This window comes from Neodiprion fabricii, chromosome 5, assembly GCF_021155785.1.
Source record: "Neodiprion fabricii isolate iyNeoFabr1 chromosome 5, iyNeoFabr1.1, whole genome shotgun sequence".
NCBI lineage: Eukaryota > Metazoa > Arthropoda > Insecta > Hymenoptera > Diprionidae > Neodiprion > Neodiprion fabricii.
The window spans coordinates 29,204,467-29,225,986 of record NC_060243.1 but is presented as its reverse complement, the minus strand read 5'-3'; the positions used below and the strand labels follow the sequence as shown (position 1 = coordinate 29,225,986).

At 37.0% G+C, this 21,520-nt stretch overlaps 5 protein-coding genes across 6 annotated transcripts; 3 read left to right on the top strand and 2 right to left on the bottom strand.

The window, feature by feature from the left end:
• Positions 1 to 164: 164 nt before the first annotated feature.
• On the bottom strand, positions 165 to 3,703 carry LOC124183295 (26S proteasome non-ATPase regulatory subunit 2). Its single transcript, XM_046571610.1, has 4 exons — positions 3,476 to 3,703; positions 2,403 to 3,133; positions 642 to 2,212; positions 165 to 560 (listed from the first exon to the last, which is right to left on the bottom strand). Exons 1-4 carry the CDS (start codon positions 3,551 to 3,553, stop codon positions 259 to 261), a joined length of 2,682 nt encoding a protein of 893 aa, XP_046427566.1. The 5' UTR covers positions 3,554 to 3,703; the 3' UTR covers positions 165 to 258.
• Positions 3,704 to 4,415: 712 nt separating this feature from the next.
• Positions 4,416 to 9,790, top strand: LOC124183297 (protein DENND6A). The gene is made up of 8 exons (XM_046571612.1): positions 4,416 to 4,921; positions 5,541 to 5,813; positions 5,984 to 6,169; positions 6,345 to 6,592; positions 6,984 to 7,174; positions 7,295 to 7,563; positions 7,700 to 7,912; positions 8,026 to 9,790. Exons 1-8 carry the CDS (start codon positions 4,757 to 4,759, stop codon positions 8,224 to 8,226), a joined length of 1,746 nt encoding a protein of 581 aa, XP_046427568.1. The 5' UTR covers positions 4,416 to 4,756; the 3' UTR covers positions 8,227 to 9,790.
• Positions 9,791 to 10,309: 519 nt separating this feature from the next.
• On the top strand, positions 10,310 to 14,183 carry LOC124183296 (carnitine O-palmitoyltransferase 2, mitochondrial). Its single transcript, XM_046571611.1, has 7 exons — positions 10,310 to 10,590; positions 10,671 to 10,711; positions 10,918 to 11,497; positions 11,711 to 12,244; positions 12,402 to 12,888; positions 12,977 to 13,169; positions 13,272 to 14,183. Exons 1-7 carry the CDS (start codon positions 10,546 to 10,548, stop codon positions 13,399 to 13,401), a joined length of 2,010 nt encoding a protein of 669 aa, XP_046427567.1. The 5' UTR covers positions 10,310 to 10,545; the 3' UTR covers positions 13,402 to 14,183.
• Positions 13,470 to 17,083, bottom strand: LOC124183300 (V-type proton ATPase 21 kDa proteolipid subunit). Its single transcript, XM_046571615.1, has 5 exons — positions 16,793 to 17,083; positions 15,927 to 15,975; positions 15,755 to 15,838; positions 15,172 to 15,565; positions 13,470 to 14,977 (listed from the first exon to the last, which is right to left on the bottom strand). The coding sequence occupies exons 1-5, from the start codon at positions 16,851 to 16,853 to the stop codon at positions 14,954 to 14,956; spliced, it is 612 nt and encodes a 203-aa protein (XP_046427571.1). The 5' UTR covers positions 16,854 to 17,083; the 3' UTR covers positions 13,470 to 14,953.
• Positions 17,084 to 18,794: 1,711 nt separating this feature from the next.
• On the top strand, positions 18,795 to 21,132 carry LOC124183738 (loricrin-like). 2 transcript variants are annotated; one of them, XM_046572651.1, is made up of 3 exons: positions 18,795 to 19,163; positions 19,237 to 19,398; positions 19,728 to 21,132. In XM_046572651.1, exon 3 carries the CDS (start codon positions 19,731 to 19,733, stop codon positions 20,316 to 20,318), a length of 588 nt encoding a protein of 195 aa, XP_046428607.1. In that variant the 5' UTR covers positions 18,795 to 19,163; positions 19,237 to 19,398; positions 19,728 to 19,730; the 3' UTR covers positions 20,319 to 21,132. The 2 variants fall into 2 exon arrangements, with proteins under 2 accessions (XP_046428607.1, XP_046428606.1); XM_046572650.1 differs by lacking the exon at positions 19,237 to 19,398 and having other exon boundaries at positions 18,796 to 19,163.
• Positions 21,133 to 21,520: the final 388 nt, after the last annotated feature.

Here is a 21,520-nt window from a genome sequence, read left to right as displayed (position 1 = left end):
AAATTGCATCCTTCTCTTCTAGATCAGTTGTGTGCTATAAAGGATTTCGGCGACGAAGAAGCTACAAAGCTAGGGTTTTACACATGTTCAAATATCGTGAAATTAATCATTCGAATGATTGAAAGAAAATTATGCATGGCAATTTTAGCGATCCACATTTCCAGTCTTCTTTAAATTTCGTTACTTTTTTTATTATTCATCATTCACATACTTATTTTAAAAGTTAATACATTAATAGTGGAAAATAAAAAATCGTTATTAAGGCGTGAAGTCGGGATTTTTTCTTAGAATTACAAAACCTTCCATTATCGGCGTCAGTGGTACGTATTCTTCAGTTGCCATTTCCGCTCTTTCTCCGTGGGCTAGCAGGACGGGTGTCGTGTGCGTTTGAAAGCCCGTTATCGTCTTTGGTTTACCCGCCTGCCCGACAACGTCAACGGCAATACCAACTCGAACAGGTACGGCGAGGGGGTTCAGCTCTTCGTCAAAAGTAACCAACATCCTAGGCTGCATCGCTGTCGCGAGTGTGTACAAAAGATAATGACTGCGACCAAGTATTACTGCAAAAGAAGATGAATAATTGTATTTAACCGCATTATTCCTGAAAACAAATGCTAAATTCCAGACACAAAAATGCTCACTGTTCTTGACATCCAAAAATCCGACCAGAGTACCCAAAAGTCCCGCAACTGCTACAGGACTGAGAAGTTGTCTGTCACTGTGGTAAGGCGACAGGGTCAACGTTCCCTTTCCAAGGTGGGTAAGGCCTTGTGCGATACGAACCATGAATAGGTTGTTCGGGTCCTTGGCGTGATACTGAGCAAGCTGTCTGAGCATTGCTGCAAGTCTGGCGTTGTTGGTACCGGCACCAACAAGTCCCATGGCGAAAATAGCATTGTGAGCAACCTCAGAGTCACTGTCGTGAGAAAACTTCGAGAGGGTATCGAGGATGTTTAGTTTGGGGTTCGATACGGAGATGAGTCCCAAAGCAAGGGGCACAGAACGACGTATGACAGGTTCGCAGTACCTGAGAAGATGCCCAAAAGTCCTGTATGCCATTTCGGCGCCTATTTCTTCGCCCATAGCAATAAGGGCAATCCCTAGTACAGCGATAGATTGGCGGGAGCTGAGCTCTCTCTCCCTCTCTTCCCTCTTTTCGTCCCTTTTGTCTTTTTCCTTACGATCGCTCTTCTCGTCCTTCTCATTACTTGACTCATGATGCTCTGAACAAATGTGAAGCAATTGTTGAATCTTCAACACATTTCCTGTCCCTGCGTAGGCGCAAACCTCGACCATAGTCGTTGCCATCGCCTTGAATGGTTCAGGCACAACTTCCAGAGCAGCAATTATTGCCTCTGCTGCCTCCTGCTTACCCAACAAGCACAAGCCTAGTCCAAGGGGCAAAAACCTCGAATATGTGTCTTTCAGTTCGGCATCAGTCTTCTCCATCAATGCGTGCATTATCGCCGTCGTAACGTAGGCATTGCAAGAGCCAACTGCCACCATGCCGAGGGCCAAAGCAGTACAAGCAATAACTTCCCAGTTAGATTTGGGGTCGTTGAGCACAGGGGTAAGCAGGCTGAGGACAGCCTCACGATTTGAACCTGCGTAAGCCAGTCCCAGACCAACTATCGCGCCTACGCGCATGCTGTTGCTGCTGTGAAGGACATAGTCGGACAGTAAAGCAAGCGCCGGGTCGCACTCGTTCCTGACTCCACAGTTCACGATTCCACAAGCCAATAGAGCCCCGGATTTTATGTAGTCCTCAGCGGAATACAGGTACTTGTCGATCGGGGTCAAGCCGCCATCAACGTCCCACAATAAAACGAGTCCTAAGGAAGCTGTGGCGCTGAGCATTCCGTGTTCCTTGTTCTTGTAGAGCCACTTATTACCGTCCTCTATCAGTAGCTTGTCATGACCAAATGCGGCGTTAACAAAACCGTTTACAAAACTTGCCGCGAGGTTTTGACGTGCTGAATCTACTTGACCACCTCCAAATGGTGGTCGCGAATTTTCCAGATGAGATTTGTAGACATCTTCGGGTGTTTTTGGCTCCATTATATCCAACTCTCGAGCCAAGTTTAGAAAATGGTTGTTTAGGTGGGCGTTGGACATTATTTCAACCAGGTCATCGTACTCATTTGAGTTCTCATTCAATTCCAAAAATATTTGCTGACGACCAAGCATGAACGCCAGCTGCTTTTGAACGGATCTGAAATGTGGAGTCATCTGATTAAAGGATCATAAATTTACATCTCTTTGCGTTTGTTATTTGGTTTTGCTCAATTGCTTCATTACCGTTTGAACAGCTCTGGTGTAAAAATTTTTCTAAAAATTTCAGTGCTATAATAACTAGGTTAAAAAAAACATTTCTCAAAAAATTAGGACTGGATATAACTTACAAATCCTTGCATGAAGTAAAAATATCCTCTATCAATGTCAAGTCATTGAGCTGCATGGCGAGCCTGAGAGCTTGCGGATACTGACCAAACTTCCTGAAGAGCTTGAGGGCAGCGTGAAGGAGTGTACTATTTTCTGGATCAGCAACGTAAGGTACGCAGCTGGTGAGGTATAGGCAAACCCTTGGGTAAGCACTCTCGTCAACATACTGATCAAGCAAATCGAGCCGTTCGATTTCCATGAGTAAGTCACATGCCTCGGCTTCGGCATTGTGAGCCATGTTGTAGGGGACAATTTCACGTGCCAAGTCTACGAGTTTTTCCCTGATCACTTCGGCGTCATCGCCGGTTACTTGATCCCACTCTCCTGCAATCTCGCCTGACAAATGCCTGACGTACTCGTGTCCCCATTCCCCGATTTCTAATGCTGAACCAGTCAAGCGGTACTTGAGACATTCCCTTCCCTCTCCCATACTCATCGCTAGGACAGATATGACATCTGAACAGAGCTCCTTGGTTTTCGGGTCATTTATCTTTTCATATACCACCTTCATTGTATCGTAGTGAGGTCGCATAAATTTCAACGGCTTTGGCACGCTCGTCATTGACGTTGTTGACGCACGTATTTGAGAACGGAGTAGTTCTAATGCCGAGAAGTACAAAGATGTGTTCGAATCTTGCAGCCTTTCGACTAGGTTGCCCAACTCCTCCTGAAGCAGCTTGTCTTCTTCTGACTGTGTGAAAACAAAGTAACCATTAATGATGAGTGAGGTTTTTATACATTCGGATTTTTCATTTCTTTTTTTCTAGTTTTACTAAAAGGTTGAACACAGCTAAAAAAAGATTCTTTTTGTGGAATGAAGTTGGCAAATCCCAGTTGGGTTTCATTGTTATTGATTGCGAAAAATTAATGGGTATGAAGATGCGAGAGTAACACTGAATTATATTTATCATCGAAGACAATCGCGGCAGAACGAACGAAAACGAAGGTGCAAGTCACCGGTCAGAGTTGGTTTAATATTTTTAGTACAACAGGCGAAATGGTTAGCCAGCAATTGGTTATAATATCTACTTACCAAATCATTTTTCTCCTCTTCTTTACCATTCTTCACCTCCTTTGATGGTTTCGCCTCAACTTTTGTTGCCTCTGGCATATTTCTAATTATTACGTCTTTTTAGTTAATTTGATATTCGATATCGGAGCAGGTGATATTCAGCTTCAAGATATTCGGCAATCCGTCAAAACTTCCTTGGTTAGGTTAAAGACTGCCGTGGTGATGAGAACGATTTGCGAGTCACTTTGCCGACCTCAGCGCTATCTGGCGGAAAAAAAATTATAACCCGCATAATTCAAAATATTTATACGGCCGATACAATACAAAATCATTGACCGTGATGTTTTATTCTACACAAAATTACACCACATCCAATTATGCCACAAAAAATTTGATAGTTGGGTGGTGTTTTTTTACAGAAGAATTTATAAAATTACGGTGGGGTTATCTCGAGTTCCGCCCATATAAAAATGAATCCGCACGTCAGCACCGCTATTCGAAAAAAATGTCTTGCACGAAAAATTAAATTATTTTTTACTTGCAGTGCCTTTCAGCATATTAATATTAACGATTAGTAATATTTATTGAGTGTTTTTTTTATTGAAAAATGGGGATATATTTTCTAAAAACAAGTTGAAAAAACATGGATCGGCTACAGGATGCGAACGCTGATCGAACTCCATACAAAATAATGTCTGATTTAACACATAGCTAACTCACGCAATCTATGCAAAAATGAATTTGAATATAATCGATGTTACAATTGTTAATTATAAAAATTACTGATATTCCATTCTTGAAGGTAATAAAAATTAAAAATTTTTAAGTCGAGTCCTGTATATAAGCAAAGCGGCGAACACTAATTGGAGGATCTCGAATGTCGGACACCGAGCCAATCGCAGAGGTCTGTATTTGAGGTTATTTGTACCGTTAGTTATGACTTGTTTTTTTTTTTTTTTTTTGTGCAAAACGTTCCCGCAGTACTCCGACCTCGCGTGTTAAAACGAAAACAGAGTTGCGTATGTATACAAATTGAATGGAGAACAAACTATGGATATTAAATTTTAATAAGCTGACAAGAGTGCTGTGCGAAATCTGTGTATAAACAAGTCGTTACGTAATGACTATTAATTAATTAAAAGAACCAGAGAGATTTGAGGTGCGGGAAGGTGGTTCCGTCTGTGCTGTCAAATGAAATGAACAGATGAAAGGCAAGATGTCGTCGCGTGCATGTGGTTACGATCTGCGTATCTCTCGGCTGATGAAAAGTAAATAGAAAACAACGAATACGAACACAGAATTATGTCGGACCTGGCATCTTGCTCGGCGATAAACGAAACTACAGTCAATGACGAAACGCTCATTGAGGATTTGAAAATTTCTAGAAAAAAATGGGAAAGATTCAGCAACTGGGTCCACTGCATATGTGTTGTTACATTCGATCTCGAACTCGGTCAAGCCATAGAGGTAAACTGATCCAAACATATACATATCAATTGAATTTTCAAGTCAGAGAAATAATCTCGGCCCGTTACTTTATTTTCTCTCTCATAGTTAATTCACTTCGATTCATTGTCACATTAAAATCCAAACGATTCACCGAACCGAGAATTACCCAAATTTGAACCTGTACTATTCGACTTATTTACTTTACATTCACCAAATGAACAGAGAACATCTGCACAAAAATTATACACATGTTGGAATGATTACCACAGTGTGAAGCAAAAATTGACTAATGTGAACAATCGTGTAATTAGAAATAAATTTCTCTCGTTTCAACTTCAACGAGTTTTAAGATAAAATTCTTTTTTCAATATGTTCATATGTAGAGTGAATAAATTAGTTCAGATTACATTAGTGGAAATTATTTCCACTACACACAATGAAAAGCTTAATTTTTAAAAAGAATATTCATCACACCATCTTATATTTTCCTAAAATACAACACTTCAAATTACGATATCGAATTTTTAAGCTTGATTGAGCCAACAATTTTTCAAACTGCTTAATTAACTCTATGAGAAGTAAATTCTCATTCTATTGAAAATGTTAACCTCGTTGACTTTTTTTTATACAATTTCAGCTTGTTTATCCAAGTCATGTAAAATTAACGGAGCAAGAAAGATCAAACATCTGCTACCTGGCGTTTCCAGATTCCAATTCTGGCTGCATGGGAGACACGCAGTACCATGTCAGAATTAGGCAGAATGGAAAAACGACTCACAATACTCAATCTTTAAAAGAGTACGACAGAAAGTGTCCAGTCTTTGTGCAGTCAGACAGAGATTACTACTGGGGATACGTGTACTTCAGACAGGTCAAGGACAAGACGTTGCCTAGAGGATATTTTCAAAAGGTTGATTAACCATAATTTCAAAAAACAGGATCAATTACTCGATAAATTAAATACAATTTGCAGTTGATTTAAATATATCAACGGTTTCTAAAAATGAATCTTCGAAGTTATAGGTATATAATTAACTTCTAGTGTAATTTCTCATTTGACTGATAAATATTCATTTTCAGAGTATAGTGATTATAACAAAACTACCACTAGTGAATCTGTTCAGTGAGATCTGCGCCCTTATAGCTCCAGAATTTTTTGAGTCTGGCATGTCAGTCATGGAAGCTGTTAGTCGAGAAATTGATCGATGGCCACCGCCTGTTCCAGGCCAAATACTTCATCTCACACTGATGAATGTTCTCTTCCAGGTGATGCCAATGATGAATTTTCTATAATTTGTTACTACTGTTATCGTCTGAAATTTTTGCAATCAGACTTCATTTACTTTTAGTTCCATCATTTTTCTTAAAGTTACACAGAATTTTCAAAAAGTCGACAAACAGAAGTGTATAATTAAGTTTGCTTTTGTCTGTTTTTTTGCAGACGTACATTCCAAATCAAAATTACAAAGCAACTGTGCCGACGGTAGCTGCACTCAACCACACAACGAAAAAACATTCCTTGCGGAAGATTGTTCTAACTTCTGCCTACGAGGGAGACATGTTCAGGAGCTTAGCCAGCGTTGTTAGTCATGTACATTTACTGTGGGAATTAGCACTTCTCGGTGAACCAATAGTCGTTATGGCCAGCTCACCAACTACTTGTGCAGAAATGGTTCAAGCTCTAACTGCGTTAGTATTTACCACTTGTTTAAAAAATCAAATACTGTATTAGCCAGAGTATAAGTCAAGGTTTTTTGTCGCCGATATTGCCATCAAAATTTGTACTCGACTTATACGTGGAATCCAATTACATCTAGGACATGTTTGGAAATTTGCTTTATTGATAAATATATGAAAAAAGGCAATAGTAAAAATAAATATACCTACTTCTGTGATGGTAACTTATCATAAACTTCGACTTATGTTTGGTTCCTAAAAGGAGTTCCTGGAAAGAAGTTGAAGATTTGGGGCTTGACTTATATTCAGGACTGATTTATACTCGGGGTAATACAGTAATTCTCGTTAAGATTGTCTCTAGCCTGTCATCAATATATCTATTTAAATTTGTAATTTTCTGCAGAACAATAGCGCCATTGAAGTACTGTGCCGATCATCGTCCCTACTTTACTATCCATGATTCAGAGTTCAAAGAATATACAACTGATGCTCCGTCACCGCCAGCCGTTATTTTGGGAGTAACAAATCCATTTTTTGCTAAAACCCTGCAACATTGGCCTCATATAATTAGAATAACGAATGGTTCAAATGTAGGTAAGTGTCATAAATTACCAGCTACGTCTGACAAATAGCGACAAGATGTTTATGATAGACCATAAATTGAAATTGTATTTAAATTTCGTAACAAACTTATCGTATGTAACTTCTCTTCAGAAAACCAAAAATACAGGATTAAAAAATCTGAAAATCTTAAAGTTTTGGACTCAAAACCGGGCGTGTACACCCAGTACAAACCATTTTTACAAAAAGACAAGGCCATTTTGAAGAAATTGCTAAGAGGAATTCAGACCAAGAGGCCTGGAGAGGTACAAACAGCCCTTCTCAGAAGACATCTCCTGGAACTGACTGAGAGTTTCATGATCCCCTTGGAGAGATACATAGCGAGTCTCATGCCTTTGCAAAAAAACATATCCCCCTTCAAAGTGAGGTGGTATTCACTTATTTGTAACATCAAAGGTTTCAGTTCTTTCCTTGCACCGTTATTTGTTCAATATCCACTTCATTTATTTGTACAGTTGAAGAAAGAAACCTTCAGAATTGATTTATTACCTTCCCCAGGCTACGCCGATACCTCAACTGTTTAATCCTGACGATTTTTTGGCGACATTGAGCAGTGCAGGACCCCAATTGACAATAGGAATTAAGGGTGATTGGGTTGGGTTGTACCGCCGGTTTTTTAGATCGCCCAATTTTTCGGGTTGGTTTCACACCAGGTACACAGAGCTAACGCAGAAGCTGCAAGCTATACAATTGGAAGCCTTATCTGAAGCGGTGAGATGATGACTCTTCTAAATAATATTGTTTGTGGAAACAGTTTAAAATATAGATTACAAAAATTCCCGTTAACGAAATTTCTTATTGACAAGTTTCTCACATGTTTCTAGGACTTGAAAACATGGGTACAGGGTAAACAAGAAGTCGAGGTGGTTGACATGATATTGAGGATTCGTCAAAAGCTTGATAAAAGCTACGAAGACGAAGTACCAATAAGTCATTCAGTCCAGGAAAAGCTGAACGAGCGAATAAACGACATTATCTACACTCTACCCGACGATTTACAAATAATCTTAAGTGTTAAGTCTTGACAATTTGATCTGATCCTTAGCGCGATAATAATTTAGCCATGTAATCAATTTTTTCATTACTGATCGGTTTTCTGATCGAGTTAGTCACTTTTGCCGTGAAGAGACGTAATGGGTATAGGGTAAGAGAAAATGAAAATGAAAATGATTCTGCTCAAAACGACCTGGAACATGTAATTAAACAAAATACGATTCGCCGTCGCTCTATGACACGTAAAATACGTTGAAATTCGTATCAACTTACTGCCAAATATAGTACGTACAAATCGTAAATTTTATAATTTTTTTTCACTTTCTTCAACGACGAACTTCAGAAAGCTCTGGTTCATGATTACTTGAAAATAATCTTACCAACTCACATACAATGTAGTCAAATATTATTAAATAATATCCCCCCTCCCAATATAAATATTATCGAACAACTCAACAGTAATTAATAGTGAAATATTTTACTTTTCAACCGTGTCTGGAGTGGTTTTTATTTACAATATTTGTACATATTTAAACTGCGAGATTGATCCTTCGTCAAAGATAATTAGAAACTGAGATTTTAATTTTTTTACTCCTCCCTTTGCTTACAATAAGATGGAAAGTGCACAACGATTTATATACCAATATTCCGAACAACTATTATTCGGAATATGTATTAATTTATAATTATTTATACTACAGTAATAAGTTAGAAACACTAATACAGATTTTACGATGTTGACCTATATTCGTAATTTTTTTTTTTTTATAGTCAAAGTGTTTCAAACTCCAGTAAATAATTGGAATCAATAATATCTTTTATTGCAATCCATCTTATTGGCTCGCCTGGACTGACGATCGTTGGAACGTAAGCTTCAAGTCAATTTTAATTGGTGTTTAAATTTTTATTCTTAATTGCGCGGATTTCCCCGAATTAATCAATGCAACAATTTCAACCATTATACAACTGCGTATTATATGTTAATAATTGTACTAGACACGTAAAAATAGTACATTATGTAACAAGGGAATAATCGGCTTTATTCCCGTGTTTCATATAGGATTTTATTTCCGATTTAACTGTGGCTACTTTATTGACTTGAAAAGTGGTTACCCAATTAGAGGGACAAGAGTGGTACTTTTTTCCCTAAATAAGCGCGAAAAAATGAAAAGACGAAGTTATTGGCTGTTTTTATCCCGCATTTCAGCTCAAAAGTGTGACCATTATAGTTGAGTCGAGAATAACAGTCATATCTAAAAATGGAGACATTCATGTTATATATTCATAATTGTTAACTTTAACTTTCGGTTACTGAAATGATAATTGACTCGATTATATATATATATGCTTATACGTTTATACTCAAAGAAATTTTTATTTTTTATCTCGATTATTTATTGTGCTGTTGATAATGTACATCTTACCTGTGAATAATTTTTATATTTCATTAATTATGTTGTATCGATATAAATACCTGAGATACCAAACATTGAAGAAAAAGAAGAGAAAAAAACAAAAAATTTACGTGTATTCCAATCTACTTTGTTGCTGTATATACGATTACATTATTGTAAATACAAATCATTAACGTTATTAAATTCTATTTTACTATAAAACTATCCGTTTTATTATTGCCATGTGTCTTCCTATCGAAAAGTGAGAATTCATTGAACTGAAATCCTCAGATAAAAAAAAAAATATTAAATTTAAAAACTTTCGAAAAACCTTGTTATTAACTATTCGGAAATTGCGGTGATGACACGGGGTAGCTCCGCTCCGCCCGTTGGCAACACGAGTTAATCAGAAGCATGACTGAAAAGTGCCCGATAAGCGCCCGGCTGGTGAGTTGACCACGTGGTTCATCAGTGAATCTCATTTCTATTGATATTCGCTAGCTGTTTGTGAAAGAAATTTAATTATTCTTTTACCTTAGATGCCAATTAACCTTCTCTTAACTCATCCCTTTATGATACCCGGCAATGATAACCTCGTTCTAAACAGATTGGAATAATGGAATTCACGAACCGCAAGCGATTATTAACTGAAATGAGATCCACTGATAAACCACGTGATCAACCCGGGTGGGGGCACTTGTCGGGTAACGTTTTGCTGCCGCAGCATTTTGCTGTCCGTGGAAATCTAACTACAGACGTATGTCCAATGCTTATTGTGTGAAAAATGCGTGACGGAATGGTGACGTCAGAAACGAAGTGCAGAGATTGACTAGCAAAAACAAGTGAATGCTAATGAATTGAACGTACAATTCGTGCATCTGTCAATCGATCACATTCGCGAATAAAAACTCAAGATTGTTGCTAGCGAAAAAATTGTTTCGAGACTCACTGAACAAGATGTCGTTACTCGTTGCAAAGAGGCTAAAACCGATATACGTTAAGGTTAAGATTGGTTTCGACTGTCTTTTTCATACGGAATGTTTTTGTTTTAGACGGAAAAAAATTGAATCATTTTTTTACAGATTAACGGATGCACTATTTTACTACCCCTACAACGACCTAGGTATTTATCCATATTCCAATGTTGTGCTATCACAACAGACTGGGTTGTTAGAAATCCGAAAGTAGGTTAAGTGATCGTGAGCTTCTCAGTCTCTATTGAATTCAAATTACCCAAATGAATCAGGAATCACTATTCAATTACGAATTTTTTTTACACGCAACTATTCACTCACAAATCTTTGTTTCTATTATAACCTATGTTTACAGAAGTACACAAACTGCAGCTCAGATTCGTTCCAAAGATGACGACGATTATGAGTACATACAGAAAAGTATACTCAACACAATGCGATTTCAAGGTGGCTTACCTCGCCTCCCGATACCAGAGCTGAAAAAAACATGCGAGCGATATCTAAGTGCACAAAAACCGATACTGATAGAGGAACAATTTAAACATACAGAGTCATGTGTTCAGCGATTCTTAGTTGGCGACGGACCAAAGCTCCAAACAGGGTTAAAGCTGACAAATTTCAGGAAAAGACACACCAGTTACATAACCGAGTATTGGTTCGACATGTATTTGAGGGATCGTAAACCCCTGCCAATAAATTATAATCCATTTATGGTATTTACACCAGAGAGAGATCCGCGGTACGAGAATCAGCTTGTCAAGTCGACGAATCTCCTTATCTCTTCTATTAGATTTATGAAATCTCTAAGAGACAGAGTTCTGGAACCCCATGTGTATCATATGTTTCCTGAGAAGACTGACAATGAAAAGTACAGGAAAGTCATGCGATTAGTGCCTTCATCTTTGTCCTTCTACGGATCCATGCTGTTATTTAAGGTAAACAGTTTGCTTACGTTTTTCTGTTTGTAAACATTAAAACGGGCCATCTACTTCGGGGATGCTTTTAGGTGGTGTTACACTCTCTGATTAAAGAACCAAAATTTATAGACAGAAGAGTAAAAATTTATCATCCGTTTCATTGCGGTCATATCAGAAGTCATAATTCCAAAAAAAAATTAATTTTATATACAAATGACATAACTGTTGCAGGCTTTTCCATTAGATATGTCGCAATATGACAACCTTTTTCATTCGACGAGAATTCCTGAGTTAGAAAAAGACATGATACAAATCGACAATACAACAAGACATGTGGTCGTCATGAGGAAAGGACATTTTTATACTTTCAACGTATTGGATGAAAATGACCACATTTATCCGCCGAAAGAAATAGCCTCTAGTTTGAAATTCATCCTTTCTGACGATGGAGACGCAGCACGTAATCCTATCGGCGTATTAACGACAACTGAGCGTGATTCGTGGGCTGTAACAAGGCACCATTTGTCAGAAATTGGAAACTACGATTTACTCAAAACGATAGATTCAGCTATTATGTTATTAGTTTTAGACGAGGAATCTGTAGCTACTGATTACAAAAAACTTTTAAGGACGTTCTTACATGGAAGCGGTCTTAACAGATGGTTTGATAAATCATTCTCTCTGATCGTGGCAAAGGATGGAACAGCTGGCGTCAATTTTGAACACTCCTGGGGTGATGGTGTCGCTGTTTTAAGGTACTTTGAGGTAAGGATCTAGAACGGCCGACAGTAACTCACTTTAATCTGTGAAAAAACAACACTATTGTTACCAAAGTAAAACAAGTTGAGAATAAAAAGTACGAATAAGTAAGATTTTCGAGATATTCTCAGGTCAATAAGATATCTATCAATCGTTATTTCAGGATGTAAAAAAGGATATAGATGAAAAGCCGAGATTCCACCCTGAAGATGTAGATTCAATATCGTCAAATGCAACTGTTAGAAAATTGAGCGTTATTTCTGATAACAAAATCGATGCGGCAATTGCAGAAGCCAAGAAACAATATAACGAGTGGATTCAGGAGCTTGGAGTGGATTACTACATTTATGGCGGATTTGGGAAGAAGGAGTGTAAAACGTTTGGTGTTAGTCCTGATGCAATAATGCAGCTGGCTTTTCAGTTGGCTCACTATAAACAAGAACGAGAAATGGTCGCTACTTACGAATCTTGTAGCACAGCAGCATTCAAACATGGGCGAACAGAAACGATCAGATCTTGCACTCTCGAAACTAAAGCGCTATGTGAGGCAATTACAAATTCTTCTTCAATCATCTCGAATGCTGAATTAAAGAAGATGATTATTAATTGCAGCGTCACTCATAGCAGATTGACTAGAGAGGCGGCTCTAGGTACGTTTTTTAATAAGGTTTGAGCAACAATTTAATTATGTCTCAGCATTTGATGAGGACATTTTTAAAAAACTTGCATTTTTTTTAGGACAAGGCTTTGACCGGCATTTATTTGCATTAAACAAAGCGTGGAAGAAAGCCGGTATACAAAAACCAGCAATTTTTGAGGACCCTTCCTACGAAACCTTGAATCACAACATCCTTTCCACATCTACTCTGTCGAGTCCAGCTGTTGCTGCTGGAGCATTTGGCCCTGTGGTCAAAAACGGCTACGGCATTGGGTCAGCACTAATTTTTTTAATTCAAATAAAATATTTCTCCGCGGATAATCTGTACTTGAAAATTAATAATTATTTTTTTTGGCTTTGTTTCAACTAATTTAGGTACATGATTCAAGACAACAGACTTGGTGCTGTAGCAACGAGTTATCAAGATCAACGTAACACAAGCGATTATATACAGAATTTAAAGTCTGCCATTAAAGATATTCACAATATATTCTTGGCGAAATAACTCCGACATAAAATATTCATGGCCGAAAGTGTTTCACCCAAGGAATATCCAGTTTTTTGCTTTAAGAATACACAAGAATTTTGTTTCGGTTTAACCGGAAAAGAAAAAGATCAAAAGTGAATTTCAACTCGCTTGAAATTTGCTTTTGGAAATATTTCTAGATTTTCAACAATTTGTTTGATTGATATTCAGCAAGGGATTTTGATTAAGACAACAGTTTTCCTACTTTATGCATAATTTCCAGACAATTTTTGTCAAGCTCAATTCTCATGATAAATGAAAGCCTGGTATACGTATGATCGTCGAATTACTTGTCAGAGAGCATGTTGTGATTATGTATAGAATATTAAAGACTATATTTTATTATATTTGCATTGTAATTTATATGTTAAATATATGAATTTGTAATTCACATTTTTGTTACACGAATTGAATCTGAATGGAATTATTGTACCTTTAAACACCGTAAAAGATTCTATTTGCCTTTTTTTGTTTTTTCGTTGTTACTGTGAATCTGGCGAGTATATTCAATTTCGGGACTCAATTGAAAAGTATAATATAGAATTTGAGGCTCTTATTTTAGTTGTTTTATTATTTAATACCTAACGATACGATTTATTCATCATACCTTGCTAAGCTCCATCTAACATTATTTACACTACGGTTCACTGCATTTTATTAGGTAATAGACTATAGATGATACCAGATAATACTTTACGTAACTTTCCTTACTGGCTAATTGAATTTACACGTAACGGAGGAGCTATGAAATAGCAAAGAAACGGAATCGAAAAAAATAAATTTACATACACAAGAATAAGAAGTAATCAAAGTCCGGCACCAACTAAAAATGATAATAAATTAAAAATATTATTAATAATAGTTACTGGGGCATGATTGAATTTTTTCAAATTCATTTACAATTACTATAATGCGGCGGCACCTATCAATCGCGGTATTTAATTACGATAAATCAGAAAAAGCATAGAATATTTACATTACGAAAATTGACTAAAACGCGACAAAACCATCTAACATTATATATATATATATATGTTTTTTTGTTTTTTTTTTTTTAATAATAATTATTATTAACGAAGTGTACAGTGAAGAGATACGTTAGTCAGTTTTAAAATGGGAGCGTATTTTAAAACCGAGTAACGTTCAATACCTTCCTATTATATCAAATATAATACACCGAGATAAGTAACAAAGTCCAAAAAAATTAAAACGAATACAGAACTGCAGAAATGTTTTTACGACTGTATTATGAACTTTGAAACCGTGTTTAATAAATAAAAACGAAGTCTATAGCTAACACGAGGATAACTTTGCGTTTAGTTTGCGGTTACAACTTTAAAAATCAACCGTTTAAGATGACAATATTCATTTGAAAGTTATATTGAGACGTATTTCATGGGTTTGTGTATGCATATGAGTAATATATACGTTTTTATACACATATTTGTATATACATAATTGCTGATATCGTTTATACGCCACATGTGGCCGTGTTGAAGACCTTTGGCATATGTTACATCTGCATTTAGAATTACCCCATGGTAATCTTTGACGTCTGAAACAAGAGAAAATAAAAAATATTAGAATCTGGTAAGTCTTAGTTTCTTTCTTTGAATATTACTTTGGTCTTCATTTTCGGGAGAAATTTGCAACACTAAATTCAAGCAGTAACTCGTCATCACGTGCTGAATTTTGTATAAAAATTCAATAAAAAACCGAATTTAGTTGGATTCATAAAAATTAACGCACCATGTAAATACCGACAATCAAACCAAAGAGACCGATAGCAGAACCGAAAATCTCAATGATGAGGATCTTGACGAAGAGGGAGGCATTTGCGGCATCTGAAAGAGCCGCTCCTGAACCTACAATGCCGACGGCTATACCGCAAACCAGATTTACAAGCCCCACAGCAAGGCCAGATCCAAACATTATGTAACCAGCCAGCCAGTTACTGGCTTTGCGAGAATCTTCCATGTTTTCAACAGCAAATTCCTCGACGGAGTTAGACAATACAATGGCAGTGATTAGACCATAGATAGCTACAGCCTCACAGAATATGACAGAAATCAAGTTTTTCGTCTTTATACGCGGAGCCTTAACACCACCACCGACTATTGATGTTCCGGTGGTATGAATCCCCCTGACAGAAAAAAATACGAGTCATTAGTGCTTTGTGAAAATTACAGCACATATGTGTTTATAGAACTTTTGAAAGATTAATTTGCCCAAGTTCAAGAAACCACAACAGAATTTGTTGTTATGCATTGTTTGAACCTTCTCGTAAGATGCGACGATTGAACGGGGCAATGAGTGTCAAGGTCATACTCACATTGCAGCTCCTACGACGGACAGAGCAACAGTCAAACCAATGCCAGTGGTTGCCCACATGTATGGGGAGGTTTCTTCAAGGAACCTGAAGGGAGAATGATTTTAGTGTTCGCGCCAGTTGTGGACTTCTGATTGAATCTGGTTGAAATAACATTGAATAAATGTTTTCTTACCATGCTAGACTGATTCGCTCTCCCTTGCCAGTCAATACGTGATACAAAACTATGATGAAAAAAAAGCTGTGTAAGTTATAAACATTGAAAACTATTCTCAAAGAAAACTATTCATCTTATAAAGTGGTGTATACGGAGTATGGTGGCAATTTATTGTTTGATTCAACTGTGTCTAAATATTTATGAATAAGAAAAGTTTTCAGATGACAGAAGCTGCTGGTAATTTTTTGCTTCTTCGCTACGACTCGATGTTTCAGTACTTTGTTAATGAAATCCAAGTGTAAAAGATCTTAAATATTAGTATGCACAAGTTTTGAATATTAGCCATGGCATTCAAAAACGTTAAAGAGTATTGATTACTCGATTGACAAATCCTTGCTAATTAATACTTATTACTTTGTGGTAGGTATAAAAAATGTGAACAACGGTCATTAATTAAAGAGCATACGCATGATCGTAACCTGGTGTAAACACGTGTAAAAATAGTAACTGATTTGAAAAGGGGGTGTGGCACTGGGCCTCCAAATGTTATGTTCGTCAAATTTAGAGGAAAATTGCAATGATTTCTCAGGGTGAAATCAAATACGAGAGGGCTGAGGCGATCAAGGTGGCGATACGAAAGAGTAAGATCTTGATATAGAGGCAGGTCAGATTTTGGAATAAGAGATAGCAAAGCAATGTCTCGAGTATCGAGATTGCAGGTCGGAGTCCGCGTGATTTGGTTCAACGGTAAGAAAGTCGTATGTACATTTTTTTTTCTTGTTTTGTCTTTAGATCAGGTCTATATTTCTCTTCTTTCAGTATCGTCCAACCCTTCGTCGTAGTTTCCACGATAATATTTAGCGAATATTTGTACAATTGCAAACCTAAGACGGTGATGGTTGCCGTGGCGGTGCCAGCGAACGTGTATCCCAAATACGCCCTCATCTTTGGTCTCGTTACCTCGTTCTACCCGATAGAAAACACCCTCGTATTGAATCGAGATTGGTACTAATCTCGTCGATGGTCGATCGTCTTATTCGGTCGTCACTTTGGAATATACCGAATAAACCGATCCTCGCCGACGGTGGATATTTAACCAGACGGCGAAACGAATGTGTGAAGGCAAAAAACGACGACGACCCGTGTTGTCATGTGATGACCGTCGGCCATTGAACATGGGACCGTATAGATCGGAACGCCAACAAACCGCAAGCTGACTCCATCGGTAAAAACTAAAGCAAGCGATTTTTGCGCCCTCGTATGCACTTTTTATCGGACTATTCCAAAAGAAACAGAAGGTGACATGATTTAAGCAGCGTTAACTTGATTTTTATTATAGGTGTTAATTGAATTGTCAAACAAGTAATTTATATGAAATAAGTAATAAATATTCTTCAGCTGAAAGAATTGTTTTAAAAAATCAACCAAATAATGAGGAAAAATAATATGAAATGTTCAAAGTATGAAACTGTCAACCAGAATTTCTGCCATAGTTGAAGAAGAATGCGTATTAAGAGACCTAATTCTCCTTCCGAATACACCTACTTTAACAGCTAACTAACAGATCCTTTCTTTGCAGTTCAGTGAATTAGAAAAACACGTGATTTCTGTAGTAAGCAAAGTCCATAAGATAGTAATCATCCATAATTGATACTGGGATCGTTAACCCTAGAACACACGCACCGGATCGTTTACGATACCAGTTGACGTTTAAACTGTGCTCCAAAGCAAAAAATTTACATTATCGGCCTGCGACCGTCACCATAATTCAGTTTCACTATTTAGCAGTAACGTTGAGCCGACGGTAGCATCAGTTGCTTGCTGGCCATTCAAAATGGCGTTTGAAATTTGGATATCGGTTCATTACAAAAAAAATATATGAGATTATGTTAAAAAAATTACGTTTTTGCTGTTTTTTAGCACTTTTGGTGGTTATTCGAATTTCTCACCAACTAAACTTCAATGAAATTAAATTTGCTTTTCATCATTCGTTTCCCTATTAAAAAACGAAAAGATTTATCTACTTACCAGTCCAATTATTGCTTTCAGAACGATTTTACGAACAAAAACCATGAGTTACATGGTAGAAAAAAAGATACATGTGTCTAGTATTAAGACTCTAAATAAAATATTTAAAGTCATCTAAGTCTCTTATATTATATTCATATCATTTTATAATTACCTTATTTAATTTTTTTCGTTTAATTCCAGCATCAACCACACACGAATCTATGGTTTTTATTGAGAAAATTGATTTCAAAATGCCGGCACCGATTAAATCGATTATTTTTTCTCGGTCGATCGATTACAATCGATTATTTTTTATAGGATTAAAGTATCAATTATCATTGTCCTAACAGAGAGACCTGTCCTAATTACTTAAGTAACTATTTGATATAGTAAGTGAAAGATAATCGAACATTTTCACCTAAAGTGAGAAATATTTTGAATGAAACTGTAAATTATCAAAAAACTTTTCCGCTATTAATTAAAACTGCATACTGAAATTTACAAAATTTTCGTTTCATATTCACTGTTTCAAAAAAATACGAAATAATCGATTAATCTATTCATGTTTACCCTTTCAATCAAGTCGTGTTCGATTATTTTTTTGGACTCGATTCGTCGACGCATCCATAGCAGTCCATAGTAATCATGGATAGTATCCATAGACAAGTTTTAGCATAATGGCCATCTCTACTACGAACGCCATCTGACAGACAATCATCATAAGACATCGCATTTACTGGGGAGGCAACGCGATCGATGGGTGCTTTCCATTTACTGACTCAAGACGACTCGTGTCGCTGTTTCTGGTGTATTCCTTTGCCCAGATTGGCTGGTTACACCAGAAATAGCGACACAAGTCGATTTAAGTCAGTAAATGGTAAGCACCCGATAACATGACAGAACTCAATTTTGGGATGTCGTTTGCGACACGGCTTACGCTATATCACGAATAGGTTACTCAATCCTACAATAAAAACCTGAAAACATCAACCGCATGTTACACGTAGGAATATCACGTGCTGAACTAATGATAATGTACTACTCTGTGATGAAATTTTAGCCATTGACCTTAGTTTTATTCTGATTATGATTACATGGAGCGCCGTTGTTTGGCATATTTTGACTAAAATTGCGTTACTATAAATAACTCCAATATAAGTTCGTACCGCGAGACGGTCTTTTGGTTAACAGCGGTGTGATATAGCCATTATTGATGACTTCTATCTGGTATTAAATCACGAAAAGGTAAGCAGGGAAAAAGTTTGTGGATGGTTTTTTTCGCACAACTCCAAACTTACGATTATCAATTATATTTCAGGCACATATTATATATCTCGTAAATGCGGAGAGGCAAAAAACCACTCAAGCAGCCGAGTCGTAGTGTTCACCATTGAGAGTGTTGAATGGTAGCACCTCAATGCGTGGTATTTTCCGTATCTCGTATAATCAGGGTTTAGAACGCGAGAAACGTTTATAATACGTACGTAATACGTAAAAGATTGATGAAATTAGTCTGCAAGTTCAAATTGTACGGATGCTGCAATTTGGATAAGATCTGAATTCGTAACTGGAATAAGCTATTCCCAATTCTAATAGATATTGTTTGTTTCTATACATGTTAATCATAACATTTTCCCCAGATTAACATTCGTACAATTGGTAAGCTATATACATACCTATACTAGGTCAGAATGAAACGATATATACAATATGACAAGATACAGGTATACCTTTCAAATGCAAGGATATTGATCTTCTAGAGATCGGTACGTTAGGTCAAGATAAACTACACAGGTTGAAACATTTTAGACCATGTCGGACTGCGGAGGAGACTGCGGAAGTGACGGTGGGGACTGTGGAAACGACAGCGGGGGTGGATCGTATGGAGGCGACTATGGTGGTGGAGACTCTGGAGGCAGTATCGAGATTAAATCGTGTGACGACGACTATGGTAGTGGACACTCTGGAGGCAGTATCGAGATTAAATCGTGTGACGACGACTATGGTAGTGGAGGCGACCATGGTGGTGAAGGCTCTGGAGGCAATTGCAAGAGTGGATCGGGTGGAGATGACGATTGTAGTAAAAACTGTGGAGGCAAAACTGACAGTGGAGAGTTTGGACGTGGATACTTTGGAGGTGATATTATTGACCTTGAAGATTACCACCATGGCAGCGCAAACGTCTGGCTTCATGATGACGATCCTAGCACGTACAGAAATGTATACACCTCTCCACACAGTTCTTATTACCGATCCTCACGGCGAGGAGTAGGAAGAGTTGGAAGCAGTTCTTCTGATTGCTATTGTCCGGATAGCGCCTCTGCGAAATGCATAACAATCACAATATACGTAGTTACCGGAATGCTTGTATTCTACATTATATTAGTAATGATGCGATGATCGAAGTCTACCAACTCTTTCAGATCTAGTCTTTACTGACCGCGTTAAATGTCACTTATTTTTGCTATTATCAAAGTCTACGCATCATGGATATAAAAGTGCTGAATACAAACACACAAAGAAAATTAATTTCCGCGAGATCTGATACAGCTCATTAGGCTAATTTGAAAACTGATTAAATAGGGCAGCAGGTACCGAATTGTAAAACAAATCGTTCACAACAAAGCACAATGGAGACGTAAATATTTTTATATGAAAAAGTATACTTATTGTTATTTCTAATAAGAAAATTTTATATCGCAGTAATAATTATACACTTTTCGTGCTGTAGATTTTCACTGGTAATTACCGCCGGTCTGTTTTCAATTAATATAAGGCATGTTCAGCCAATGACGAAATAATGTTTGATAATATTTCAAAATATACAGGAAACAAAAAGGTTTCTGATAACGAAGATGGGGAAAACTCATTGTAGAATAGAATTATTGCGCATGCGCTGCTTTATGACAAATGGTTTTTGTTGCAGGCGTTATTGGGCATGTTCACATTCCTATAGAAATTATTCCACCTATGCGAATTACTGCCAAACAAAAATTGATCAGAATTTTTTGCACAACGCTTAACTGGTTGACTGGCATTGTATATGATACATGATGTAAAAAAAGTTGTGCCAATTCTGCTTATGTATCATACATGATGAAATCGAATGACTTCCTTGTTTTTCAACCAATTTGAATGAAACTTGGTGTACAATGGTTTTTGAGGTCACTGAATCTGAATCTGGCAATGGAATTGCAAAATTCAATATGGCGGATCCCAAATGGCCGACCCAAAATGGTTACAAAAGTTGATATGTTACAGAGATTTTAGCATAATTTTATATATAAATAGGGGTTGGGAGCTGGCAAATCGTAATAATAACCCCCAAAATCGATTCAGCGACTCAAAACATCTCTATATTCCAAATATTATGTGATTCGCTTTATTTTTGGACTTTGCCAGTTCGAGCATGAATAGTGCAAAATGCCATGCCAGTCAACTGGTTAAACATTTGACCTCATATTTTTCTATGTAACTGAAAATATTGTACTTATATTGACGTGCGTGTTTATTGTCACGATGTATATTACAAAAAATGTCTAAATAAATATTTTATTTTAGATACTTTGTTAGATACTTCAGATATTTTGCTACTATGATCT

Coding starts and splice junctions, on each gene's coding strand:
- LOC124183295 (XM_046571610.1), bottom strand. CDS start 3,553: ATGCCAGAGGCAACAAAAGTTGAGGCGAAACCATCAAAGGAGGTGAAG. Junction 2,213..2,402: donor TTTACTTCATGCAAGGATTT/GTAAGTTATATC, acceptor TCCACATTTCAG/ATCCGTTCAAAAGCAGCTGG. Junction 561..641: donor ATTTTTGGATGTCAAGAACA/GTGAGCATTTTT, acceptor CTTCTTTTGCAG/TAATACTTGGTCGCAGTCAT.
- LOC124183297 (XM_046571612.1), top strand. CDS start 4,757: ATGTCGGACCTGGCATCTTGCTCGGCGATAAACGAAACTACAGTCAAT. Junction 4,922..5,540: donor AACTCGGTCAAGCCATAGAG/GTAAACTGATCC, acceptor ATACAATTTCAG/CTTGTTTATCCAAGTCATGT. Junction 7,913..8,025: donor TGGAAGCCTTATCTGAAGCG/GTGAGATGATGA, acceptor ACATGTTTCTAG/GACTTGAAAACATGGGTACA.
- LOC124183296 (XM_046571611.1), top strand. CDS start 10,546: ATGTCGTTACTCGTTGCAAAGAGGCTAAAACCGATATACGTTAAG. Junction 10,712..10,917: donor CTACCCCTACAACGACCTAG/GTATTTATCCAT, acceptor CTATGTTTACAG/AAGTACACAAACTGCAGCTC. Junction 11,498..11,710: donor GATCCATGCTGTTATTTAAG/GTAAACAGTTTG, acceptor TAACTGTTGCAG/GCTTTTCCATTAGATATGTC.
- LOC124183300 (XM_046571615.1), bottom strand. CDS start 16,853: ATGAGGGCGTATTTGGGATACACGTTCGCTGGCACCGCCACGGCAACC. Junction 15,839..15,926: donor GAGCGAATCAGTCTAGCATG/GTAAGAAAACAT, acceptor TTCTCCCTTCAG/GTTCCTTGAAGAAACCTCCC. Junction 14,978..15,171: donor TGATTGTCGGTATTTACATG/GTGCGTTAATTT, acceptor CTCTTGTTTCAG/ACGTCAAAGATTACCATGGG.
- LOC124183738 (XM_046572651.1), top strand. CDS start 19,731: ATGTCGGACTGCGGAGGAGACTGCGGAAGTGACGGTGGGGACTGTGGA.